We start from the raw sequence: 26,189 nt of genomic DNA, 5'->3' as shown, positions 1-26,189 counted from the left end.
TCTTTTTATGTACAGCTACTCGTTCAACTACATCTACTCACAAACCTTTCACAAAATTATAGCAACATCTTACAAAACTGGTAGTATGTTATGCAATTCAGCACTTTACGGGTTGTTAAATGTACTCACCAAATGAATTTGAATTTTGAATTCAAGCAAACTCGATGATACTTCGAATCCATACAATTAAGGGGTTCATGTCAAACAATAAAAATGACCTTCCAAAATCGACTAAGTTTTTAAAAACTACACTAAATCGACTTCATCTTTATAGCAAATCTAGGCTTAACCTAATTACATTTTAAAATACCTCCTTATATCTCAAACAAAAAATTAACTTGTGAACATTTTTTATCACCTTAATAATGTAAGGTTAATTTATAAAATTTTGCACTTCCAAGTGCCAATAACTACCCTCGTAATGACTTAAAACGACGATCCGATTGTTTGTCTTTTTGGTAAAATTCACAAAGAGGCCATCCTTTCAAGTGGGCAAAGGGCAAAGAGGGCATTCAAGGCGAAAACAAAGCAATTCTGTTGCACTGATTACTGATGTTGTTGGTGTTGTTATTGTTGCCGTTGGTTGTCATTGTTATTACTGTGTTTCATCCACACATACGCATTTAAAACAATATGCATTAATTGTACTCGGAGGCATTGATGGAATTGGAATGGATGGAGTGAACCGGGCAAACGATAGAGAAGAGCAAAGCAGAGTAGAGATAGATGGATGGATGTATAGATGTTTCAATGATTTTGAGATGGGAATTGAATGGGAAAATCTAGACAGCAACAACAACAAGCCTCAACTACTACCACTATTACACTTTTAGTGCGGAGTACAGAGATTCAATTGAGCGGCAAACATAACATATACTACCTCTCTACATTAGACGCACTTATGCTAGATGTATGGATGGATGTACGTACTTACGTACGCATCAAATGTCCAGTGCGAGGCAACAACAACAACAAAAGATTTGTGCTAGCACACAGCCAGCCTTTGCATACATCCATACATATGGGCCTCATACAACACATAAAACAATGTGTGTAGCATTACTTACTATTCCTATGCACCGCAGCATGGTTAGGCAGTCAGTCAGGCAGACTATACTGGGCAAATTGAATATGAAAACATAATTGTTGTTGTAGGCGTACTGTTGTTGTGGTGCGTAGCACTGAGTGAGAGGGTGTGTGAGTGTATGTGCCCAGGCTTCTGTGTGCGTATGCTTGTTGTTGTTGCTTGTGTGTAGTGCTGTTGTTGAGCTCGTGGTATAGCAAAAGAAACATGTTGCACATAAGTTGTGTGTGCTGTGCGGCTTGTAGAATCATTTTAGAACGTTGATTTTTTTATTCCGTATCGGGATGTCAATGCAATCAGACGCATAACGGCACTCAGAGTGTATCTCAAAAACAAACAGAAAAAATCAAAACAATATAAAGATATATATTTTTGTGAAACAAAATAAAAACATATTTAATTAAATAATTTAACAAAAACAATACCAACAAACGAACAAAATAATAAAATTAACAGAATTTTATTTAAAAATATACTAACAAACTTCAAAAGTTTTATAAAAGTGCCTTATTATAACAAACACAACAACAAAAAAGCGCGGCTTTTTTTCGTTTTCTTCTTTGTATTTGCGATATCCAATACCAACACAATAATTGTATACAAACAATGCTGCCCACCAAAAATAACCAATAAACAACATTTTTTTGTTCATATTTGTGTTCTTATCATAATTACCCAAAGTGTAGTTAGTATTTGTGGGTCCGTTCCAAAGTGTGCTTGTGTTTACAACAAATAATAATAAAAATAATCATAATTACAAAAACAATACACGACAATAAAAATAATAATTGTAATTGTTTATAAGAGTAAATGTTATTTAAACGCATTTATTAATTTGGCATTAAAGAGAAAGTTCATTTATGTGATTTCGAAAATGTTTAAAGTCACCATTGTTAAAAGCCAAAATATCAATATTTGTATAACAATGACCAGCAATCAGCAACAACAACAAAGTAATAGTGCATAAACAATAAACATTTTGAACGAAACAACAAAAACAAATGAGAAAAAACTAGTGGAAATTATAAAACAATAACAATACAAATTACAACAGTTTTGTTCGAAAACAATTCCAATCATCATTGCCAATTGAACAAAATCTTGGCATTTACAAAACTAATTTGTATTTATAAGTGGATTTAATGTGCAGCCGACCAGTCAACATGTTTGTCTCCGTGGATAATGCAACAAATACATTCTTCTCAGGTAAATATTGGAATGGGATTATTTATGGGGATTTTCGGATTTTTGGGGATTATATTGCCAATTAATTACGAAATTTTGTAAAAAACTACTTACATGAATTAAAAATTATTAAAATAATTGAATTAGATAAGACAAAGAACACAAATAATCTGATGCTCGAGGGATTTTTCTGGATAAAATCTTCTCAAAAATTTACAAAATGTGATATCTTTGACAGAGAATCTGATTTTACACGAATTAAAAATGTTTATAAACCCCCATTCATTGTTGCCAGGTTATATATATACCTGGCAACAAAACTTAATAAATATGGGGATTTTTTGGGGGAATTTAGTGAAAATTTTGGGGAATTTTTTATATTTTGGAGATTAGGTGGGATTAAATTAAATATTATTATTGTTGACAGGACAATAGGGGAAAAAATAATAAATTCATTGTCCCCGGGCAAATATAATAATAAGAAAATAGGGGGATTATTGAGGGAATTTAGGGAAAATTGTTGGGAATTTTTTACATTTCTGGGGATTACCGCTTAAATTAAGGTCCTTTAGAGAACAGGTTTTCTTCATCATTCTCAGCTAAATATAAAATAGGATGGGACTGAGGGACTGTGGGAATTTTCTGAAGTTTTGGGGGAATTCAACTTTTTGGAAATATATTTGTATGGAGTTTTTAATTAATTTTTAATTTAAAATTTAATTTTATTTATTAATCAAACCAATTGAAATTTTAAATAAAAGGGATTTTTTCATAACTACCCGTCAAATTTAAAATAGGAAAGCAAAGAGATTGCTGAGGGAATTTTCTGAAGTTTTGAGGATAGTACCCTTACTGAATTTGCTGGGGAACCCCATTTTTGTGGGAGTGTCTTTTTTGACATTTTGTAGAGAACGGCAAATTCAAACCATTTTATAAAATTATACAGATATTTATCTGGTTATAAAAAACATGGGAAATTTATAATATTTTTTTTTTTGCTAAAACCAATTTTTACTAGGATTTATTTTTTCGAAGATACTTTATCATTCCAAAAATTCGGAAATAAAATCCCTGTAATTTCCATAACTTTTTTAGGGACTCATCCCAGTTTCCTCAAGATTTTTCAACATTTGGGATATTAAGGGCATTTCTCAAACCCAAAAATTTAGGGAGGTTTTGTGGGGGTTGAAAAAGCTTGAAATAAAAAATTCCCTTTAAATTTGGAAAGGGATTTTATTATTAACTTTATTAAAAAATAATTATTTTTATTTACATATTTGTTTCAAATTTCCACAATATGTTCGTATTTTCTGAAAATGAAGAATTTAAAGAAAATGAATTTGAAAATATTTATACAATATACAGTTGATCGTCTCTTTAAGTTTTCGTAACAAAAAATCACTCGTAATCTCTCTCTGTGCTACATTATTGAAAACGGTCTCTGAAATTAATCTCTAAAATATAGTTGGGCAGACTTGCACACCAGCGTTGATGGGTTCTCTTTACATTTTTTGATGTTAGATGTTTTTCCGATTTTTTTTTAATTAATTTATTTTTTGAACTTCCTTGGGTATTATTTATGCTTTAAAAATATTAAATTTAATAAATTCCCTTAAACATTTTTTATGAGAAATTTTGCCCATCATTGCTCTAAAACCATCACAGCTCTTTAAATCATCAATTTATTATTTTTAGACTAAGAAAATCGGAGGCTCAATAGTCTAACTCCCTCTTTTTCTCCTCTCAGAGTTTCACAAGCAAACATACATTGAAACACATTCCCAACAAAGTCACTCTGATGGTTCGATGCTCTACTTCAGTTATACTAATCTCCCACATATGTTTAAATTCGGGAGAGAGAGCAGCCTCAATGTAACCCAAATCACAGCTTAAACTAATTTAACTTTATCAGAGACGCATGCAGAGATTGAGTGTGAGAGTAAGCTCCATCACAAATCGCGTGCAGTTATTCTATCATTGTTGTTGTTGCTGTTATTCTTTTTACCGAACACATTTGCATTAAGATTAATTGCAATACAGGGACACATTGACAACTAAACGAGGGCAGCACCCTTAGTCCATCCAACCAACAGATACACACACACTCAATCACTCGCTCACGCATAATAGTTAATTCAAATGGTTATTTCCGTTTCATCTGTAGGTTTTGAATTTTGATTTTTAGTTTTGATTCTGTAGATTTTAATAAGCGGAAGTTAAATCCAGATGAATGAATAAACAAATGATGGATAGAATTGAATGAATGAATTCCATTACAAAGAGAGAAACTGAAAATATTTTATTGAATGAATTATCATTGCAGATGCACTTAACATAAATGTGTGAAAAGAATTGAATGAATGAAAAATATTTTAATTGCTTTCTCTTTTTTTTTGCGTTTCTTTGCAGATAATCCCTATTATTTCTACAATGACCCCAAGTCGCCGACAACACCCGACTCACAAAGTTCCAGTAAAGGTTTTTCGATATTCAAGCGTCGTAATTCCAAAGGAACTAGTCCAAAAGTTTCAATACCGGAACAAACACGATTAATTACATCGGCAAATCTAGATACGACAGCCACACTGACGCTGGGTAGCCCAAGAGGGCAATTTGGTTTTCCACATGTAAGTAGAAATGCAGAAAACAAAAAAAAAAATATTTTTTTTTACGCTAACACAAAAGAGCGTCCATAATAATTTTGCAACTTCCTCTTCTTATTCGTCTAATCATATTTTCTCTTTTAGCAATCGTTTGAACTCCAACCATTGATGTCCCATCATCTAGCCCACAACCAGCCACAAATCACCGCTTCTTCACTGCACCAACGACGTCAACGTTCGGCTAGTTCACATTCGGAAACATGCCGTGAACGTTTGGGCTCCTGCAGTGAGGCATCCACACCCAATCATAGTTTTGATCATGATGATTGTTTCAGTGGTCCCCTATCACCAAGGTAAGCGAAATAGTTTTTTTTTTTGCAAATTTGATCGTTTCCTTGATCTTTTGACATTGAAAGGAAGTTGCAACTAATGCAGCTGTTGACAGTTCATTTTGTTTTCCATAACTAATCGTGCGGAAATTTGCAACTCCCAATTTTTTTACATGCTATTAATTCGAAATCTATTTTTTATTATTTTATTTATTTTTTATTTGCATAGCAAACATCACCATTCACATCATCATACATTGCCAACAGCTGGCGGACGACGTCATTCATTTAGCAATTGGCGTCATGCTAGCGATCGTCATGCCTCGACATCGTCACATCATAAAAATGTTGCTGCCAATAATATAACAACAACCGATGAAGTGCCACAAATGATGGCACCACGACCACCGGTTATATCGCCAAATAAATATCGTGGTGGTGGTAGTTCACATAGAAGACGTGGTAAGTTTTTCTCAAAATTTGAAATTTATATTTAAAAGAAAATTGTGGTTGCAGAAGAAAATCAATTAGGGAAGGATTTTATAAATACTAAATTTACAGACTTCTTAAAAAATAGTTATTAAAATTTGAGGTATATTTTCAAGCGGTGCATACTTTTACAATATTACAACATTTACAATATTACAACTATTGTAAATGTTCGAAAGAAATTTCTTTAGATTCTGGTAAATAATGCTAAATGTTTGCTTTAGGAAATAAGTCTGCACAGCTTTTACAAGCTTTAGGAACATAAAGGACCCTCAAATGCATTATTTTAAAATTACGAAAATAATACTAATATTGATGCCTACTTTTAGGCAAATAATTTTATTTCCATTTTTTGAATGTGAGAAAATTTACTGGGATTCAAGAGGAAAACGTATTGAAATATTTGTCCTACAAAATTAATAATTACCGCACATGAAAAAATGTGTATTCTGGTCTATAACTTTCGATAGTGATGCCTACTTTTAGGCAACAATTGTTATAATGAATTTTTTAAATTTTTGAACTACTTGCTCTTGTATACAAAAATAGTTTCAGGTGCCTATTTTTATAAGATTATATCGTAACTTGTAAAATATATTTCTTATTGACTTCTAACTAATTTTTTTTTATAAAAATAGGAGCTTACAACACCCCAACTGCCGAACTTCTAAAATATTTCCCTTATAACACCCCATCTGCCGAACTTCTAAAATATCTCCTTTATAACACCCCATCTGCCGAACTGCTAAAATATTTCCCTTTTTTGTTCGCCATTCATAAAATGTTTTCATTCAGATGTTTGCTTTCCTTTCCAGTCATTCAAAAATACATCAAATGATTGAGCAAAATTTTGTGCAGTTCATAAATTGCACTTCAATTTTTGGTATTGGGTGTTGGCAGGCAACAGATTTTTTTATTGATAGAGTTTTTGAAAAGTTCACTGCAGCCATAAATATTGCACATCATAAAAAATCTGCGGTGTCTGTGCAAAGTTTTCGCCAAAGCAAAGAGGTCAGAGACAAAGAATGCAATGGTGGAATCTAAACGGAAACTTCAACATGTTTCAGTAATGTCAGGTGTTTATGGCCAGAACTATTTGTAATGGTGTTGATGATATTCCGAAAAAAGTCTACAATGTTTACTTGAAGCGATTCTAAGATTCCTTTCACATTATTGGAATTTTTTGCTTATGATTTTTATTTGTTTGACTTGTAATTGTTTATGAGGTGTTCAAAAAAAAAAAAAAAAAAAATTGATATATGTAGTAGTACGCATATAACTCATAAACATGTGTTCATAATTCACGCTCCCCCTATTAAAAGTCATATATCATCGATTTTTTATTTTCATTCACTAACATGCCACACATGAGCATTATCTTTTGCTTGAATTCGCCATGTCTATTGGGGAGAACATCTGCTGCTCAGATTCATTTTTTTTTTTGGAATTTTCTGTTGGGTGTTGTGCTTTACTTCTCGTAAATGTTAATGTCTGCTAGTTTCTTTTGCTTAAACAAAACATTTTACTCTTTTAAAATTAAAATAAAAACAACACAATTCGAAAATTTGTCTGTTCTTTGCACGCACATTGTTTACAATTCTTTGAATCATTTCAATTTTTACACTGAAATAAGGCGAAAAAATCGATTTAAACTTAAAGCAATGGATAAATTGCTTAATTTACACAACAACAAGAACAATTTTTTGTTAAGTTGGTGAAGAAGAAAAATTCTGAGAAGCGCAAAATTAAGTGAAAAAACAAAAGTTTTTTGGTAGTTGAGATGGTAGAAAGAAAGGAAGCAGAAGCAAAGAACATTTTATTGCACATCTGCTCGACTGGAGCTCGGATAATTGTTGACTTAATTTTGTGGGAGTAAAATTTGCTGGAAAGTAATTTCGAATCACTGCAGAGGTAATAGATATTAAAATTTGAACATAAAATCATTGAAATGAGGAAGTGGGAAAAAGTTTTAGAAAACTGAAATTATAGTGCTCAACAGTTCCTATAATTGTAAAAAGAAGACATTTTTCTATTTTTCAAAAATGATACCTCTACAACTTCTGTATGCGGATATTTCTTTAAAGAAAATCACCTGATCATTAGAAAGTTCTTTCTAATAATTGAAGCATATATTTTAGAGTTTATTAAATCGTTAAATTGTATGAAAGCTCTTATAAAGACCTGACCACTTCTCCTTATTAAAGAATGATCAATTACTTTATACTATTTACAATTCAAAAATAATGTCCCAATAATCCTCTTTTGATATCTATAAAGAATATCACTTGACAATTAAAAAGGTCCTATTAATAACTGAAGCATACATTTTGGAGTTTGTTAGTCCGATAAATTGTACTGCATACTTTTCGGAAAAAAATATTTTCGTTTTTGTAAAAATTAAAGTTCTTATGAAGACCTGAATGAAGGCTACTTTTTCTTTTAAAAGGATGATTAGCAAATGATAGATAAGTTGTCATACATTGTGGTGCCTACTTTTAGGAGATCTCAATGTTTTTTTTTTGTATAAATTGATTTAATTAACAAGTTGGCCCTTTTCTTATTAACACTTCCATGCGACCTACTAATAATTTACTTTTCTGCCCAAATAAGTTATTTGTGATGCCTACTTTTAGGACCTTAACCTGTTTTTCTATATGTAGAACTTAACCTAAAAATTCAAAAAAAAAATTTCAAATGGAAATTAAAATATTCGATATGTAGACCTCTATTTAAAAATTCAGAGAAAAAATATTGAAATGGAAATTTGTGGTGTATGTATATATTTTTAAAAATAAATTTAATAAGTATGTTTTCCCTATTTGATTGGCTTTTGACTTATTGGAAATGGGAATTTGTAGTGCTTGTTTTTAGGAGTTTAACAATATTTCTTATTTAAAACTTATTTAAAAATTCCGAAAAATATTAAAATTGGGAATTTGTGGTGCCCACTTTTAGGGCCCTTGATAAAAATATTTCTATATCTCAGGCGCTTACGTCTTTATAAAAATATTTGCATATATTTTAAAAGAAAGATCCCTGAATTATATAAAATTAAGTCATTAGGCCTCCAATTAAAAAGTGTTCCTGATCGCTATTTATAACACCTATTAATAACACCTCTTGGTTTTCCACAAATAACGCCCTACATTGTTTCTTCAAAATGACGGAAATGTTATTTTTTCTTAATAAAAAAATGACTTTCCTTTCTATACACACCCACCGCTTCACCCCTTTCGCCCCCACACAACACAACGACTCCAATATCATTAATTTTCTTTCACATTAAAATTGTTGAAATTCTTTCACAACTAATTAGAAAACATTTAATTTAATATTCTTAACACAGAGGTGGCATCAATCAAAAAATTACTGATTTATTAGGACAGTTTGAAAGCGCGATAACAATCATCACACACAGTAGTCGTATCTAAGCCTATCTCTCAACAATATCCGACAATCTAATGTAAAAACGATTTGAGAATTTAATGACAGTTCACAACTAAGACAAAAAAACTGATGACGACGGCTTTAAAATTGCTTTCAATCTAACACTTAACAAACCTATACACCTACCTATGTGTGTGTGTGTGAGTATGCCGTGTCATAGACAGGTAACCAACCTCTAATCAAAAATATTGGCAACAACAATCTTGACATCCTGTAGACGACAGACAAAGCGTTATAATTTAATCAGCAGACAAATGAAAAAAAAAAAACATACAGCTTTAGTTTAGCACGTTTACATCGTAAAGTAGATGGCTAGGAGGAGAAGTAGTCACAGGTAGTCAGTCATCAAAAGTATAGGCGCCACATGGTTGTTGTAGTTGCGCTTTTGTCGTCTCCAATATTCCAAAAAAACCGAGATCCCCACAATATTCACAATGTATATATTTAAACAAGTGTCGTATTACTCAAAAGCTTCTCGGCATGTTGTTGCAGTTTATTTTTTTGCCAAAGTTATTGCCTTTTACTGCTTGCACAAAAAAAAAGAAGGAAATTATTATCATTGTCACTAAAGTGCAGAGCATTCACTCACTCGCTTGCTGTTTAAAAATAACAATGACAGCCGAGAAGAGACATCAATTGGTGAGGAGAAGGACAGCCTACTTGTAATCCACAATCTTCAACATATTTGTGTTTGGGTTTTTGTTTTCTTACAAGTCTTGCTTAAATTGTTTACGTTGCTGAGCTCACAACAGCCTGGTTTTTGCATTGCATTGCAAATAAATGTGACATTTAAACGTAGTTTTGACATTGACAATATTGAATTTATGAAATAAAAATGACATTTTCAGAAAATATGGCCAAGAATTAATAAGTCTGTTTATAATTGGTTTTTCGTCTGGCCGGCAAATAATGTGAGGGCTGTTAAGAATATATATTTGTATTTTTAGACAATCCTTCAATTGACTTTAATTGACAGGAGGACACAAAAGGGTAAATACTTAAAGGAAGACTATTCTGATACCTTTTATAATTGACTATTAATTTTGAAATTAAAAAATAGTGTTTGAATATTCAACTCTTAATGCTTTATCTTGTACAAAACTGACTTTAGATATAGAGGCAAAATCAATTATTGATCCCTACTTTTAGGCTAAAATCACATTTAAAATATATATTTTTTAATTTTTGTGTTCAATGGGTTCCTGCATTCGACCTAAGGGCCTTAAATCCTTGTCAAGTAAAATACTGACTTTAGAAATAAAGGCCAATTCAAATATTGATGCCTACTTTTAGGCTAAAAAAATGATTTTATATATATTTTAAATATCTGGAATCGAAAAATCGCTTCTATGATCCAATATTGATTTAATTTTCATCATTCAAAAATTAAGTCCTCTATTTCTCCTCTTGGTCTTCTACACAAAAAAATAATAATGACAAATTAAACGATTTTTTTTAATTTATGTGAAAAATATTGGTGCCTACTTTTAGGAGTACTCTCATAAATTAATTTAATAAACAAGTTTTCCCAAGATTTATTGATTCTTCCATGCGAATTTAAATTCATTTATTTTCCTGTTTAAAAATAAAATTATTCGTGGTGCCTACTTTTAGGACCTTAGCAATATTTCCATGTGTATAATTTAATATATTAGGTTGGCCATTTGGTGGGACTGGAAGGGGATTATTTATTATGAGTGGCTTCCATGTGGCCAAACGCTAAATTCTGATCTCTACTGTCAAAAATTGGACTGTTTGATCAGAAATGGCCAGAATTGGCCAACGGGAGAGGTGTTATGTTCCACGACAACGCTAGGCCACACACATCTACAGTGACCAGAAATTTCGGGAGCTTGGTTGGGAAGTTTTAATGCATGCGTCATACAGTCCGGACTTGGCACCAAGCGATTATCATCTTTTTTTCATTGCAAAATTTTTTAATGATAAAAAATTGGTATCTAGGGAGGATTGTGAAAATCGGCTACTAGAGTGTTTTTTTTTTGAAAAAAGAGAGCAGGACTTTTATGAGAGAGGCATTATGAAACATCTGATCATTCATGTTTACAACCCTATAATATAAAAATAATGGTATTTTTTTCTCATAGTAATTTGTTTTAAACAAATTAAATTTGTAACATGAAATATGAATGCACATTTTAAAAATATTGCCTACTTTAAAAATAATTGTCTGAACTACTTTTCAAATACATTAAAAATTTATATAATATTATTTTTTTCTACTTTTTCTACAGTTATATTTGCGAATGTATATTTTCGTTTTAAAGCAAATTTTTAATATAAATATTTTTTGGTGCATACTTTTAGGATTTTTAGGAAGAATGAAATTCATTCTATTGATATTCCATAAAAATATATATTTGTTTTAAAAAAATTTAGAACTTCTACTATAAAAATATACTGATTGTTTGGAAATTATGGGTCAAATTTAGAAAATGAATGTCTCTTGATAGAAAATCTTTCGACCAAGGAAATATGAAATATTTAGATCATTCCCAAGGAAACTCATTTTACTTCATTGTTTATTTATTCCAACTCCAAATCGATTTACAACAATGATATCTTGACGTTTATTGACAGCTTGAACTTTTGTAAAATATTTTTGTTTATAATATCCATACATGCCTCATGTCACACATGCACGGTGTTGAGATTTTTTCTTGGGTTCAAGAATTCCAATAGCACAGCACACACAACACTAAATGGCTAAATATTTTTTTATAACTTCATAAAAGCCAATGCACTTATATGGGAAAAACTTTTTAGCCAAATATGGTGATTACCTTTAAGTTGTCATATTTGTTTGTTTGCCTTCCAATTTTAATGCTTATTTGTGAAAATGGCACGCGCTACCATATGTTTTGAGTAAAAAAATAAACATTTTAATATAATAGAAGCTTCCGTGCCATTTATATACAACAATAAAAATGAAAAAAATAAAAAAAATAAAAATGAGGTAGCTACAAAAATTATACACCGAAGATTTAAATTACTTTTTTTAAAAAAAGTGTGCCTTCAAAATGTATCTTAGCTTTTTTTCTAATGGTGTTTTGTAGAGATATTTATGTTATTACAACATTGTCAGTTGGAGACCACCACCCACCTCCATACCCCATAGGCCCCATATTTGTTTTGGCCACTTTTGTTATTACAGCTGCTATTTTATATGGTCAACGGAAATGTTGTCAATTTGGCCATATGTCCATAGATGTCCAATGAATGTCATTCCTTTTAGTTTTGTATTAAATTTTACAAACATAGAAAATAAATATAAAAAATTTGGATTTTCGTTTTTTTTTTATTAAAAATAAATTTGTAAAAATATAAACTATTTTAATGGCCATAACAATTGAATATAGGGAAGTTTAAAAATACATTTTGGCAATTTGTTTGTAAAGTGGTAATAAAATTATTTTAAATTGAAAACATTTGTCGAGAGAGTTTAAAACGAAGACCTTATATTACCAAGACCTATAGTATCTCACTCTTTTCCCTCTCTCTCCTGCATGTTTCCCATGAAGTTTTCTCTCTATTTTATGTTTCGTTGATATTTTCGTTGAGATAATGTTACAATATTGGCATATTAATGTGAATTGCTGTGTTTCTGTAGTTGTGTGTGTGGGTATGTTGATTTCTCCCTTATAATAATTTTTAATTTTGACATATCTGTCATCACACACAACACAACCATCAAGATTTTCCATATCATACTTTATGCATTTTTGGATAAATACGTGAGCTTCATACCAACATGAACTGAATGAACTTGAACTCGAAACAGAAGTTCACTTTTGGTATGGCCACACAAAAAATTATGAGAAATGGACAGATGGTGAGGTCTTAAAATTATTCCCATGAAAAAAGAATAAAGGGACAGAAGAACAACTTCTTCCCTCGGGAAAGAGAGAGAGGGAAACACTTAGAGAAGGACTTTTATGGACATATGAACAATCATAGGAATAGTATGGACAAACTAACTCTCAAGAGGTCTGTTTTCAGAATTCAGAAAAAATGTTCTGTAAGCTGAATAAGTTCTGTAAACTGAATAAGTGAAGAAGTCCTCAGCCAGGAATATTTTCAAAAGCTATTCAATATATAGATGAATATTGAAGGGATCTACTATAACCATATAGTCTATGCAAAGTATTCAGAAGAAACTCAAAGTGGATTTTCAATACCATGGAAGATCTTCCATATTTAAGAACATCTGAAGAGTCCACTAATCAGGGAGATTTCAAAATGCCTTTTCAAAATGTGTTCGGTGGTTAGAAACTTTAAAAACGCTTCCTGTAGGCAGAAAACATTTTTTAGGTCTTCCATTTGGCAGATTATCATTCTAAAAGTGTTGAGGAGGAAACTAGAATAGATGAACTTTTAAGAAATCGTCGAATTTTAAATTATTTTCAGAGGCCCTTTAAAAGCTAAGAAATCTATAAACTTATTTGAAATTAAAATACTTTTCCGAATGTCCTCTTTGGTTAAAAATATTCTGTACGTGGTCTTAAAGAAATTTCTGTAGGTTGAACACCCAACAGAAAACCAGAAAATTATTCGAAATTATTTCTAAAAATAAAATAATTTTCTAAACGGTTTTTATAGTCAAACCACTTTTTAAAAGTATTTTATGGAGAAGAATAGGATACATGGGTCTAAGTTGTAAAACTGGAACTGTGAGGTGTCTTCTTTAGATTTCATAAATTATTTCAATATTTTTTTTATAAATTCCTTTCTTCTATTATCGGAAAAATCCTAAGAATTTCAAACACCAAGGCAGTGACATTATCATCGAATCTTTTTACTTTTCCTTTTCATCATAGAAAAGAAAGGAATTTATAATCAACATTCTATAGCATTTCAAAGGACCTGTAGCAAATAAAAAAGAACAAATAAACAATAGCTTACCTTCTTCTGTTGCCGCAACAAACATTCATGCATGCATTCATTTCCATGTTAATCCTTAAATCATAAAATCGTGACCAACATAGCCAATATTTGTTGTTCTGCAAAAAGAAAAAACACACAACCATAACTAATTAACATAAAACAGCAGAATATAAAAAAAATCGAAAACAAATTCCACATAATAAAAAATAAGAAAAACAAAAACAATAACTCAAATCCTTAAAAGGTAGAAAAAAGGCATGTGCGCATGCGCACACCTGACATATAAGCATGGGAATGGATTTTGGCTTTTATGTTTGCCAAACAAATAACATTCATGTTTGAATTTATTACTTGTTTTGTTGGTATACAATTTAAATAATTTTAATGAAGAACAAAAAAAAAAAAACTACAACAAAGAGATTGCCATTAAAATCCTACAATATATTGTTGCTACTACATATGTTAATGGTTTCAAATGAAATTATGATAGTTAACAGGTAGCACATTTATTCGTTGTGATTGTTGTTATTTTATTTCTTTCACGCACATAAAATTTTAATCACGTTTGTCAACATTAAAAAAAAAAAATATGGCAATATGATTCCTGTAAGAATTATTTGATTGTTAGTTGTTTTTGCATTTGCCGTTTTGTATGTGAATTTGTTTGTCGCCATTCATATTGGCGACTTTATGCACATCAACAAAAATTTATAACCTGTTGTGATTTAGTGTTTTGTGAATTTTATAGGTTAGGGAGAGAAAAAATGGAGAAAATAAACAAAGACCTAGGAGAAGTCATTGATTTTCATTAATTTTATAGGTTAAAGAGAAAAAAGGGAAAACAAACAAATACTATATTTTGAAGACGCTAAGAAAATCAATGATTTCCACTAATCGGCAGATTATTGCTTACATAGTTGAGAAAAATTTGGATATAAATTCCAACTTATTTTTCTCTAATTTAAAATGTGGAGTTCACTTCTAAGCCATTGAAATTCAAAAATCTCTAAAAGCGATCAATCGGGTTTTCAAAAAAAGTTTCAGAAACATAATACCTCAATTGTATTCCATTTTTGTTGGGGTCAAGTTTTTAGCTTCGATTCTTTAGCCTCTTTATACTGTTCTTTTTCTATAATTTTTTATTTTGGGTTCACTTCTCTGCCATTCAAAAATCTCTCCCTAAAAGCGATCAATCGGTTTATCAAAAATGTTCAGAAGCACTGAAAAAAAAAAAACTTAAAACCAGCAAAACTCCCTATAAGATCCGCATCCAAAGTACATGGACTTACACTGTAAATTATCTGTCTATCCTCAGAAAAAATTAAATACCAAATTTCAGACATTTAGATTGGGAAATTTGGCTAGGATCTTCTACAAAATTTTCTGTGAAGAAGTTGTTTATTCACAAAGAACCCGGAATGTGTAGGTTTGAAATGCGCCAAGGACCTTCAATTTGCTTAAAAATGATGCCAAACATTGGCCAATATAAAAAATTGTTCTCGAAATGTTTTTGTCACCTCCTAAGAATCTTTAATGGCAAGTATATAGCCCCTGGAGTTAGGGACTATAGGAAAATGTGAGCCAATTTGGAATATTTTCTGCAAAAACCGTTTAAAAACACGAACTGCCAAGTTGCAGTGCCTTGAATTGGAAAATGCGGCTAAGACCTTCACATATCGAAAATAGACCAAGATTTTATATATGGGACATATCAAAACATGAACATGGATTCAGAGAGTATCCAATCACTGGCTCAATTCTGTTCAAAAATATTTCTAGGAATTAAAGGCTTTAGGGTCAATAGGGTTCAAATGCTTTCAAAATAAATATATATAAATCTAATCATAAAAAATTTAGATTAATTTTGGTGTTTTTGTTTTTAAATCTTCTTATAGATGTAGATGTATTTTTAAATGTCCTGTTGTATATGAAAAAATAATGTAAATCTTCCGAGAACCTTCCTGAGAAAAAAATCAAAGGCTCTGAGTCTAGAAATATGAATTAAAATATTATGGTTTAGAAAACAATTTTTTGAAGTTTCAAAATTATGCATTTCCAAATTAGCCAATTTTTAAATTAATTACTATGGGAACTAATTTCAACACTTCATTATTATCATAGATCAATTAATTGATAAAACATGTTTGAATGGAACAAGAAAAAAAAATTGTCCAACTTTTTTTTTTTGACAAGGCGTCAAAATGTCTTCATTTCAACACATTAACACAAAAATGTCTTAAAGACCGTTAATAAGCCAACTAATTGTGACATTTCTAACTGTCATCATTTGTTTGGCAAACAAAATTTCTAATAAATACCAAATAGGGACTAACGACCATTCATTTCATTATGGCAGGCAATTTGCCGCTACATTGGCTTATTTCATTTAGTAAAGGCAAATATGACATTTAAGAAAAAAGAGAAGTAGCAATACACACAAAACAAAATGCATTTAAACAAAAGAATGGTTAAGCATTTTACCAAAAGACCCAATAATTGTTTTGGTCATTACGGATCTTTTTTTTATAGCAATTCAATATCAATTAATTATGGACGCAAGTTTTAAGTTTGGCTAGCTGTTGCAGTTACGCCAAATTTATATGACAAATGGCGTCAATACAAAACGTAGACGTTAAAGCGGGCGGGCTAGTTCGAAACGAAAATAAAGTTTTGAATTATTTTTGTAAAGGGGGCATGGAGAAGACGACAACGAAGAAGAAGGTATACAAAGAGCTATGCATTTGGTAGGGCTTACCAATTACTTTTTTGTATAATTTTTATATTAAACAGGCACGTACTACACACGGAAAGCAGTAGCAGCAATAGTGGCGACAAATCCATCCCATGGAAATAATGTTCAGTAAACAATTTAAACGTTTTTCATTACTTATACGTATGGCTGGCTATATGGCGTGTGTGTTTAAGCCACAATATATGTATGTCTGTCGCTCTGTGTGTTTGTATGTGTTACCATCAATGCACAATTTTTGTATTTATAAATATTTTTTATATATAGTTTTAATTTACTCCCTCTCTTTCTTCTGGCCACAAAGGTAGGTGAGAGTTGGGAGAAGAATACCTTGATTTTCCTTTTTTAAACAAAGTTTATTCTCTGAGAATTCTACTCTCTTGACCCATTCGCTGTGCTCGTGTGCTCATTGACCATTGTAGTTGTATTGTCGTCCACTGTCATTCGTTCGTTATTGGTTAGAAGTTTGTCTCACTGGTTTTGTACCACAAACAGAACCCCAACCAACAATCCTTAACTCAAGCTAAGTAGTTGTGTGTATGCGTTTTGTGGAAGAAGTTGAAGGTCTCGCAGCTTATACGCTTGCGCGCGTTAACAAACAAAAAATTAAATATTGAAAACAATTCATTCGTTCGATCATCTATCACATTTAAACGTTCTTAACAACGCATCGTATGTGTAAAATCAAAGGAAAATGTAATTTTCCAATATACTATAGACGTCATATGAAACAAACAAATGCATATTTATTTATTATAGCCAAAAATAGTGAATTTTTGTGAAAAAGAAAGCAATCGAAAAAATATAGTTTCGATTTTAAAATTTAAAGGATTTTTCGGAAATTGATTTTGCGATTTTTTTACCGAGTGTGTAAAGAAGATATTCTTATATTGAATTCTATTCAATCCTCGTTTAGTATTTAAAGACTAAAGATGGTTTTGAAAATGGATGAAATTGAATTGGATACGTTCTGTTGTGGTAAGTGGAAAAGTGAAATGTAATTATTTTTTGTGGAAAATAAAATAATTAGGAAAAATATTTAAATTAAAATAAAGCATATAATGGCTTACAAATAATTATGGTATTAATTATTAATTATGGTATTAATTATTTGTACGCCTTTTCAAGAAAATAATTATTGAAATTAAATAAAAAAACATGTTTAAATATAAAATATTATTTTTTTATTTAAATTTTTTAAAATTAAAAAATTAAATTGTCAAAAATTGGAATAATAAATATTAAAAATTGAAAAAAAACATAAACAAAAGTCTAACAAATAATAAACTATAAAAATTAACTTCTTAAAAGTAAAACCAATACATTATTTATCAAAAAATTAATGATAAATATATATTTCAATTTTTTTATAATTGTATCGGTTTCAAAAATATAAAATTTAATAAAAGTTTTTTATTTTCTTGTTTTTTATTAAAATTTTTTTTCAAAGAATTGTTATTAAAAAAATAAATATTACCAAATGTCATACATAAAAAATAATAATTTTTTATTTCATTAAAAAACATATTTTTTAATATTTGAACGTAAAAAATATATAAATTGCAGTATTTTTAACTGATTAAATAAATAACATTTATTTTTATAATTTATTTTGTAAAAAAAACATATATTTTTTGCATATAAAATTTTTTTATATTTGTTTTCAAAAATATATATTTAAAATCAGTTATTATTAATATAATTAAATTTTTTTTCTAAATTAACTTTTGCAATTTTCATTTTTATATATAAATTTATTTTATTAAAAATAATTAATTTTTTACTCCAAGTGTTTAATAAGGTTCTGAATATTAGGTTTTAAAATTATTATTCTGAACTTTAAAATTATTAAAAAATAAAGATTTTTATTATTTATCAAAAAAAAAAAAAAATAATATTTTTGATGAAAATGGGTTTTTTTAATATTAAAAACAAATAATTAATAATCAAAAATCTTGAAATTATTTAAAAATTGTGCTTTTATAAAAACATACATTTCTAAAAAATAAAAAAACGAAATTTTTTTAATTTTTAATTGTTTTTTCTTAATACTTATTTTTTAAATATATACTTTTAATAATATTTTTTGAAAACGATTACATAAATCGTATATAAATAAATATTTCAATATTATATAACCCAAATTTAGGGTCTGTAGTAAATAAATCATTTTTACTCAGACTACAAACCAATTTTTGAGAACTTGATTTTTTCAAACGTTAAATAAGTTCAATAAAATTGTGAATCCGAATTAAATATATATTAACCAAAAAATAGATACAATTTATTAAAAAAATATATATATTAGATTTTCTTTATGCTTTCCACGTTTCAATTTAGTCACCTTTGTTTATGCACCACTGACATTTTGGCTACTGCCTAGTCCACAATCTCAATCACTTCCCCATTAAAATTTATAATACACTAAGTTCAATAAAATGGAATTGCGAATCTAAATTATACATATAATTATACATATAGATAAAATGTATTAAAAAAAAACTTTAGATTTTTATAATGTTCCCCACGTATCAATTTCGTGCACACCTTTATGTCTTTATACATCAATAACATTTTCGATACAATTCAATTCCACAGTCCCTAATCCAATCCCTTCCCCATAACATTTTACCACGACAATTTTATGTATTTATATAAACAATCGAATACAACATCCACATATAAAATGTGTAGAAGACAACATTTGTTTAACATTTTACCATTGTGTCTCACATTAATGTCAAAATGAACAGAAAGACATCAAACATAATGACAGCTTGACACAAAACCACAGCAAGAAACTATATATCGGTGGAAGGGTAAAACTTTGTTCCCCTCCCAAAGTAAATCATTTGATTTGAAATACACCAAGCGGATAGGAAGAAAACAAGATGATTGAAATGTAAGACCGCCCAAGAGGATAACAACTATGAAGAAGAAGAAGACCAAAAACAAAGTCATAAATAAGCTACAAGATATAAAAGCAATAGTTTATTGTTTCCCCCACTTCCTTCAACGAGAAAAATATACCACAATGGCAACTCTTTCATATAACTTAACTACATAAATAAGCTAGTTATTAATACACAAGCAAAACAATGAACTTTATAATAATACACTCACAACAACACACACACATACGCTGTACATCGACTCTTGATTATAACGATCATTTACTTTGTGGTCACAGAGTATTATTTTGTTCAAACAGTAGCATAAATATGAATTATTGTTATATGTGCTTTGGTTGGTTTATCTGTGTGTATTGGTGTATATAATACATGTGGCTTCCCCACCTTTTGTGTGTGTGTCTTCCTCATTTTCCTTTTACATAAAAAAATGATAATCATATACAAGTCCATCATTTTGTAGCATAAATTTAAATAATTTGCGTTTATTCCTTTGCCATATCTCCATTGAACATTTAAGTGACTTGAGTGAATTGTTGTACTTGGTGTGTATGCGCACGAGTGTGTGTGTGTGATGGAGAGTATATGAATGATTTCCGGTGCGTGGTTAGTTTTTCCACCGCTACTTTACATGTAGCTTCATTGAATATATAATGCTCACACATACTCACACACTAATACAAAATACGTTACACGTAGCAAATGATGTACATGAATAAAGAAAAAAAAACGAATGAAAAATAATAACATTGTATGGAGGGAGGTATAATAATTGGGGTCAATATAGCGTGGAAATGAAAAGCAACACATAGAAGAGAAATAATATTTAAAACAATAATAAAGGAATAGCTCTCAGATATCCAATAAACCAAAGACAAACAACAGATCCTGTAGCAACAATGGGGAGAATATTTCCCAAATTGAATACAAAAAATCAAGGATCAATAAAAACATTCAAATCTTGGCTTGATAGTGCTTTTAATTTAATATAAAAATTCACTGATTACCCATTCTTATCACACCAACCCCGTTCTTTATTCAATTTTCCTTCAAGAACTATCCTTACTCAAAGAGAAATTGTTTTGAAAACTATTTTTAAAAGAAACGAACACGAAAAAATAAAAAAAAACAACACAAACGAGCAGCTAGTAAAGAACAAAAGAACTCGCAGTGCAGGCAGCCGCGGTAGCATATAAAAAACATGCCGAACTAATACCACGAGCTATCTTTTTACAATTTCTATTTTTAAAATTACCTTTAACAACTTTGAAAACAACAACAGTACCATGGACGCGGACGTTTGCACTGAGGCAAGACTCATTACAAACGAAAATTGAACATCTGTTGCAGGGATTTGCTGGCAAGCAACAACAACTGCAGCAGTGGCACAACAAACTAGTGGTTGTGTCTGATGGTAGCTGTGGTTGTTTGGGGGCCCTGCTGCCTTGCATATGAATAACATGATCATATGTATGCAGTAAGTGAGTGCATTTCCCCCATGGGAGTGTGGGGGAGCCCTCAGATATTTTATGCTCGCTTTTGGAGGTGCGTTTTTTGTTCGTTTTCTCTCAAATTCCCCCTTCTTTTACAGTTGTTTGTTGTTGTTCTGCGCAATATTATAAAAAGGAAATTAAAGATTTTTATGAAGTAGCCTGAAGGGAAGTCCATTAAAATGTTCCTTAAAGTTTGTTGTTGTTGTTGTTCGTTTTTCTCCCCATTGTTTTAATGTAGTTGTAATTAGGATCCCTCAAGCGTTGCTTTTAATGTCTAGACTAAAGGGAAATTAGTTGGAAAACTATTTTTTGTTGTTGTATGGAGGAAGATTTTAAGGATTAACATCTAATCTATGATGAAGTGCCTCAAAAGTTGTCACAGGAAAAGGAGGTAGTTTTTGGGAGATTTGGAGATTATCCAAATGAAACCGATGACAGGAAATTGTAATGAAAGGAGATATAGAGTTCCAACGTGCCTTGGAGGGAAAGGATGCATTTCGGGGAATATTTAAATAAAATGAAGAGGCAGGAAACAATTGGCATTTTTGTAATTGTATCAGGAAATAAAGGATATTTGTAAAATGAAGAGGAAGACGTGAGTGAAAAATAATTGTTGGGATTTTCGGAATCATATAATTATTTTTTTTTTTGATTAAAAGGTGCCAATTGGAATTGAAAAAAATAAAGAGAAAAATGTAGAAAAAGACAGTTCTCTCTGGCTTGGATTTCATTTCGAAGAAAATATCATAATTTTTATGTGACGCCCAACGTGAGTTTCAATGAAAGTATTTTCAAATAGTAAAATATAAAGTGTATGCCTAGAGTTTGGTGCTTTAATTGCAATTTCAAACACCATTTAACCTGTACATAGATTTTGTGGATCTCAACATGAAACCACCGAATTCAGGCACAACAGATGTTCATTAAAAACAAAAAGGTCTGAAGTCTGAATATAAAAATGTTGTATGCAACTAAAGATTTTACTGGGAATATTTTTAATTTTGAAAAAAATATTAATTTTTCCAAATGGCGTCCAACGTGAATTTTAGTGAAATATTCCTTAAATAGTAAAGATTGGTTCTGTCCAAGGTAATGCAGTTAAATCGCTTTAAATAGTATGAATTGATAAAACACGAATAAATTAACTTTGTTAAAATTATTGCACGGTTAAATTGGCGCCCAACGTGGAACCTCATTCATAATTTTTTGATGGAACCCAAGGTGATTCTCAGTAAAATCTGCTTTAAATTGATACTGACCAATAAAATTAGCTTTATATAATTTGTGGCACGGTTAAATTGGCGCCCAAAGTGAGACCACAACCATCCAACAATTGAGATAAGCGATCGAGATTGAGATAACAAAACTGAGGAAAATGTATTCAAACCAGGGAACTATTAATTGAATACTTTTTCAAAGATTTCTAATTATTTATATCAAATGGCGCCCAACGTCGGGCCTGTGTTAAATACCCCAATTACTATATAGCAAATTCAGATCATATACAAAAAAATATTTTCGACAGTTATATTTTCTCTCATATTCAATCGATATCCTAATTGAATAATTATATATGGAAGCCGATAAACTCTTCCCTTGTTCCCAACCCAATTTAATTATTCATTCCCTCCCAATTTTATATTAATTAGGTCAGTTTAAGAAAAAATCCCATGGTATACATTAAACAAAAATTAAGTTTCCAGAAAAACAAAATAGAAATTTTAATTTATAATGAAAACAAAGCCAACCAAAATCTCACAACATTTCAATACAAACTCGCAATGAATGGAAGAATAATACCACACAGCAACAACAAAAACTGAAAATACCGAATACTTAATTGAATTGCCTTTACAAATTACAATACAATACTCACTCTCTGCACAACCACCACTAGGCGATGATGAGGGCACCCCATCACCTATTATTTGAGACCACCAAGCTAAAAGATTTTCGATAACACCGAGGAAAGACAATTGTCATGGCATCAAAAGGCCGCATTTACAAAACAACAGAACAAAAAACAAAATGCTCTTAACCCATTCAACAAAAAATTGCAGCAAACTGTTGTAGGTATTGAAAATAAAGAAACAACAACAAGTGGTTACCTATCACACGTACCGTTGTGGTTATGAACCACTTTTGCATATAGATTATCCATTTTACACGAAAAGAAAAGCACATTCATTGGAATGTAAGAAGACTTCTTTTGGGTGAGAGAGTTTAGGTGTGTGTGGCATGCATGGTAATATGGAAATTGCCACATGTAGAATGTAATCTTTTTGGCCCACTTTATTACACCTTTTGAATTTGTTCACTCTAGCGGCGGCATTCAAGAGCAAAACACTTTGTTATTTCCAAAGTTCAATTGGTGTAATATAAATTAAAATGAAAACACTGAACGATGTACTTGATATTCATAGCTCGTTTTGATAAGTATAACAACATGTAATGTAACGTTTTGAGGTTAAGGTTTTCTGCGTTGTTGTTATTTTTTTTAATTGTAGATCAGTTGTGGGAGATTTATTGGAATTAATAAAGAAATGTATGTAATGTATTGAAGATCTAAAGAAATTTTCCGAAGAATACTCTAGATATTTAAATTTGAAAAAAATTGTTTCAAAATCAAAATGGCGCCCAATTTTTAAATATAAATTTTTTAAATTGACATTAAATGTTGAGAACGAAATGCATGTGAAATTAATGGAGCCCAATAAGAACCTAATTTCTTGCTGACATCTCTGATAGTTGTTGTTTTATCCAATAATTATAATCTTATAATGGCGCCCAATATGGATACTAAAAAAATATTTCTTTTCAATAGCTTCAACATCAATTTTCACGTTGGGCCCCATTTTTGTATTTTTTCAGTTAATACTTTAATAGTTCTTTTTTATTATTAAACCCAATGTGCACAATGTTTTTTATTTCAGTTTCTTTATTTCCCTTTCCGTGGTAGATTTGGAAACCCATATCTGTTATTAATGCATTTATAAACCCTTAAATTACTGTTTTCCCATTGTCAATTTATTGTCCCCATACTCTGAAAGGTTTAAAACTTCCCCGCATAAAACAGACACACACACATAACATATAATCTGCATTAAATAGCATACATTGTGTAAACTTCCATTTTTGTTGTTGTTATGTTTAATAAAACAGGAAATAACTTATTTACAAAATGTAACATTTTTTCCATCACTATTTGCGGCAAAAACCACAAATATATAAACATTTTTTACAAAGAAAAAAAAAAACAATATGGAAACCATAGCATCATAGGCATAAGCGAGTCAGTAGTAGTAGCAACATCAATAGCATCATCATAAACTTCATAATCATGATCTGCTTCTGTTTGTCTTTTTTTTATTGGAATCATAATTATGACATGAACAACATTCCACAGTTGAAATGTTTATATTTGTTGCTTTTTTCTGCTCTCAAATTTGTGAAGGCGGCATTTTTTTCTTTCTCTCTCTCAATATAGAACATAAGTCATAGGCAGGGCTGCCAGATTTTTTTTTGGAAAAATCGTCAAAATGACGATTTTTTTTATCAAAAATCGTCAAAAATTTAAATACGCACATTTAGATATATTTAAGGGGACCCCCCCATTCTCGGGATCAAAATTTTTGTTGACTTAATTCCAATCTACACTAATTCAAGAATGTCCCTGCAAAATTTCAAGTAAAAATTTCAAGAACTCTTGAAGATATAGCCGATTTACTGTGTCAGCATCATGTGACGGCTGAAGAGCTTCTCAAACTTTAAACGCGTTTTTCTCAAAACATTTTTTTGCGAATGGCGGGCACGATAACTCAAAAACTAATAACCCAATCGATTTCAAATTTTTACACGTTTCTCTGTGAGTGTATAGCTATCGTATGAACTAGGATAAAGCCAATCGGTGAAGATCTTCCTTATTTTTTAACTTGGTTGTTGGTAAAAAATCGACGATTTTCCAAAAATATTTTTTCAAAGTCAATAATCCTAGTTGATACGAGAGCCAGACATGTACTCTTTCTAAAACCGTTGGAATTTTCGGATTCCGATGTTCCAGTGAGGAGTTATCATGCCCGCCATCAAAAATAAGGACTTTTCTTTGATCACAAAAAACAACAACAAATCAACAACAAAATTTGTTTGTAAATTATTTTTCTTCCTCTTTAAATCTTCAAATATAAATGTGCAAAGTTACAAACCTTAATAAGCATTGGTATTCATTTACCAGCCCATTGAAAATCTTGAAAATAAAAAATCGAGAATGGGGGGGGGGGGGGGGGGGGGGGGGTTACCTTAAATATATTTTTTTATTAAAATGAACATAAAAGAGGTATTCAATTTATTAAACACGTTTTTGAAAGCTAATCAAGAAATGTATTTATTTTATAAATAAATATTTGAATAGTCATTTCGACTTTAATAAAGTCATTCATTTTGAAAAGAAATATTTGTGTTAATCATTTTCAACATGTCGGTTTTAATTAACGTATCATAACAATTTGTTTTGTTAACTTTTAAATAATCTTTGGTATAAATTTCTCCATTGAATCCTTATTGGGGGAATTTCGACTTTTCGTTTTATTAAGATTTACTTGGCTGAAAACACGCTCAACATTTGCTGAGGAATGGGGTAATACCATTACCTTCCGTACAACCGTTAACTTTTATTTGTTTTGTTGCTGTCTACCCAGAGAACGGCTGATTGGTAGTTTTTCATCTATCTGGGTAAACGTAAACTGTTGTTGGCTTTGTAACAGTACAAAGTATACCTCACACACATATGCCAAATATTCAAATTCTTTTTACTTTTTCTTTCGCTTTATACATTTTTGATGTTGCCATAACAAAAAGAACCCAAATATTGCAATATTACTAAAATGACCAAAAATCGTCATTTTTTGGGCAAAAATCGTCAAATCGTCATTTTTCAATTTTTGACCAAAAAATCGTCAAAATGACGATAAATCGTCAAATCTGGCAGCCCTGGTCATAGGAA

The 26,189-nt window shown here is 30.4% G+C and overlaps 1 protein-coding gene across 1 annotated transcript in view; it reads left to right on the top strand.

Moving 5' to 3' along the window:
* Positions 1-2,244: 2,244 nt before the first annotated feature.
* LOC133329228 (uncharacterized) overlaps positions 2,245-26,189 on the top strand; it is a gene marked incomplete at its 3' end in the record, with an annotated part of 39,435 nt that continues 15,490 nt past the window's right edge. Inside the window, exons 1-4 of the mRNA XM_061537722.1 lie at positions 2,245-2,290; positions 4,679-4,896; positions 5,068-5,225; positions 5,431-5,663. Coding sequence (XP_061393706.1) covers positions 2,248-2,290; positions 4,679-4,896; positions 5,068-5,225; positions 5,431-5,663 — 652 coding nt within the window. The remainder of the gene's footprint in view (positions 2,291-4,678; positions 4,897-5,067; positions 5,226-5,430; positions 5,664-26,189) is intronic.

The sequence above is a fragment of the Musca vetustissima genome, unplaced genomic scaffold (assembly GCF_032173495.1).
Source record: "Musca vetustissima isolate MV318-11 ecotype Yass unplaced genomic scaffold, APGP_CSIRO_Mvet_v1 utg15185, whole genome shotgun sequence".
Taxonomy (NCBI): Eukaryota; Metazoa; Arthropoda; class Insecta; order Diptera; family Muscidae; genus Musca; species Musca vetustissima.
Note: the sequence above shows the minus strand (reverse complement) of the source record. Positions and strands in the feature narration are given on the sequence as shown.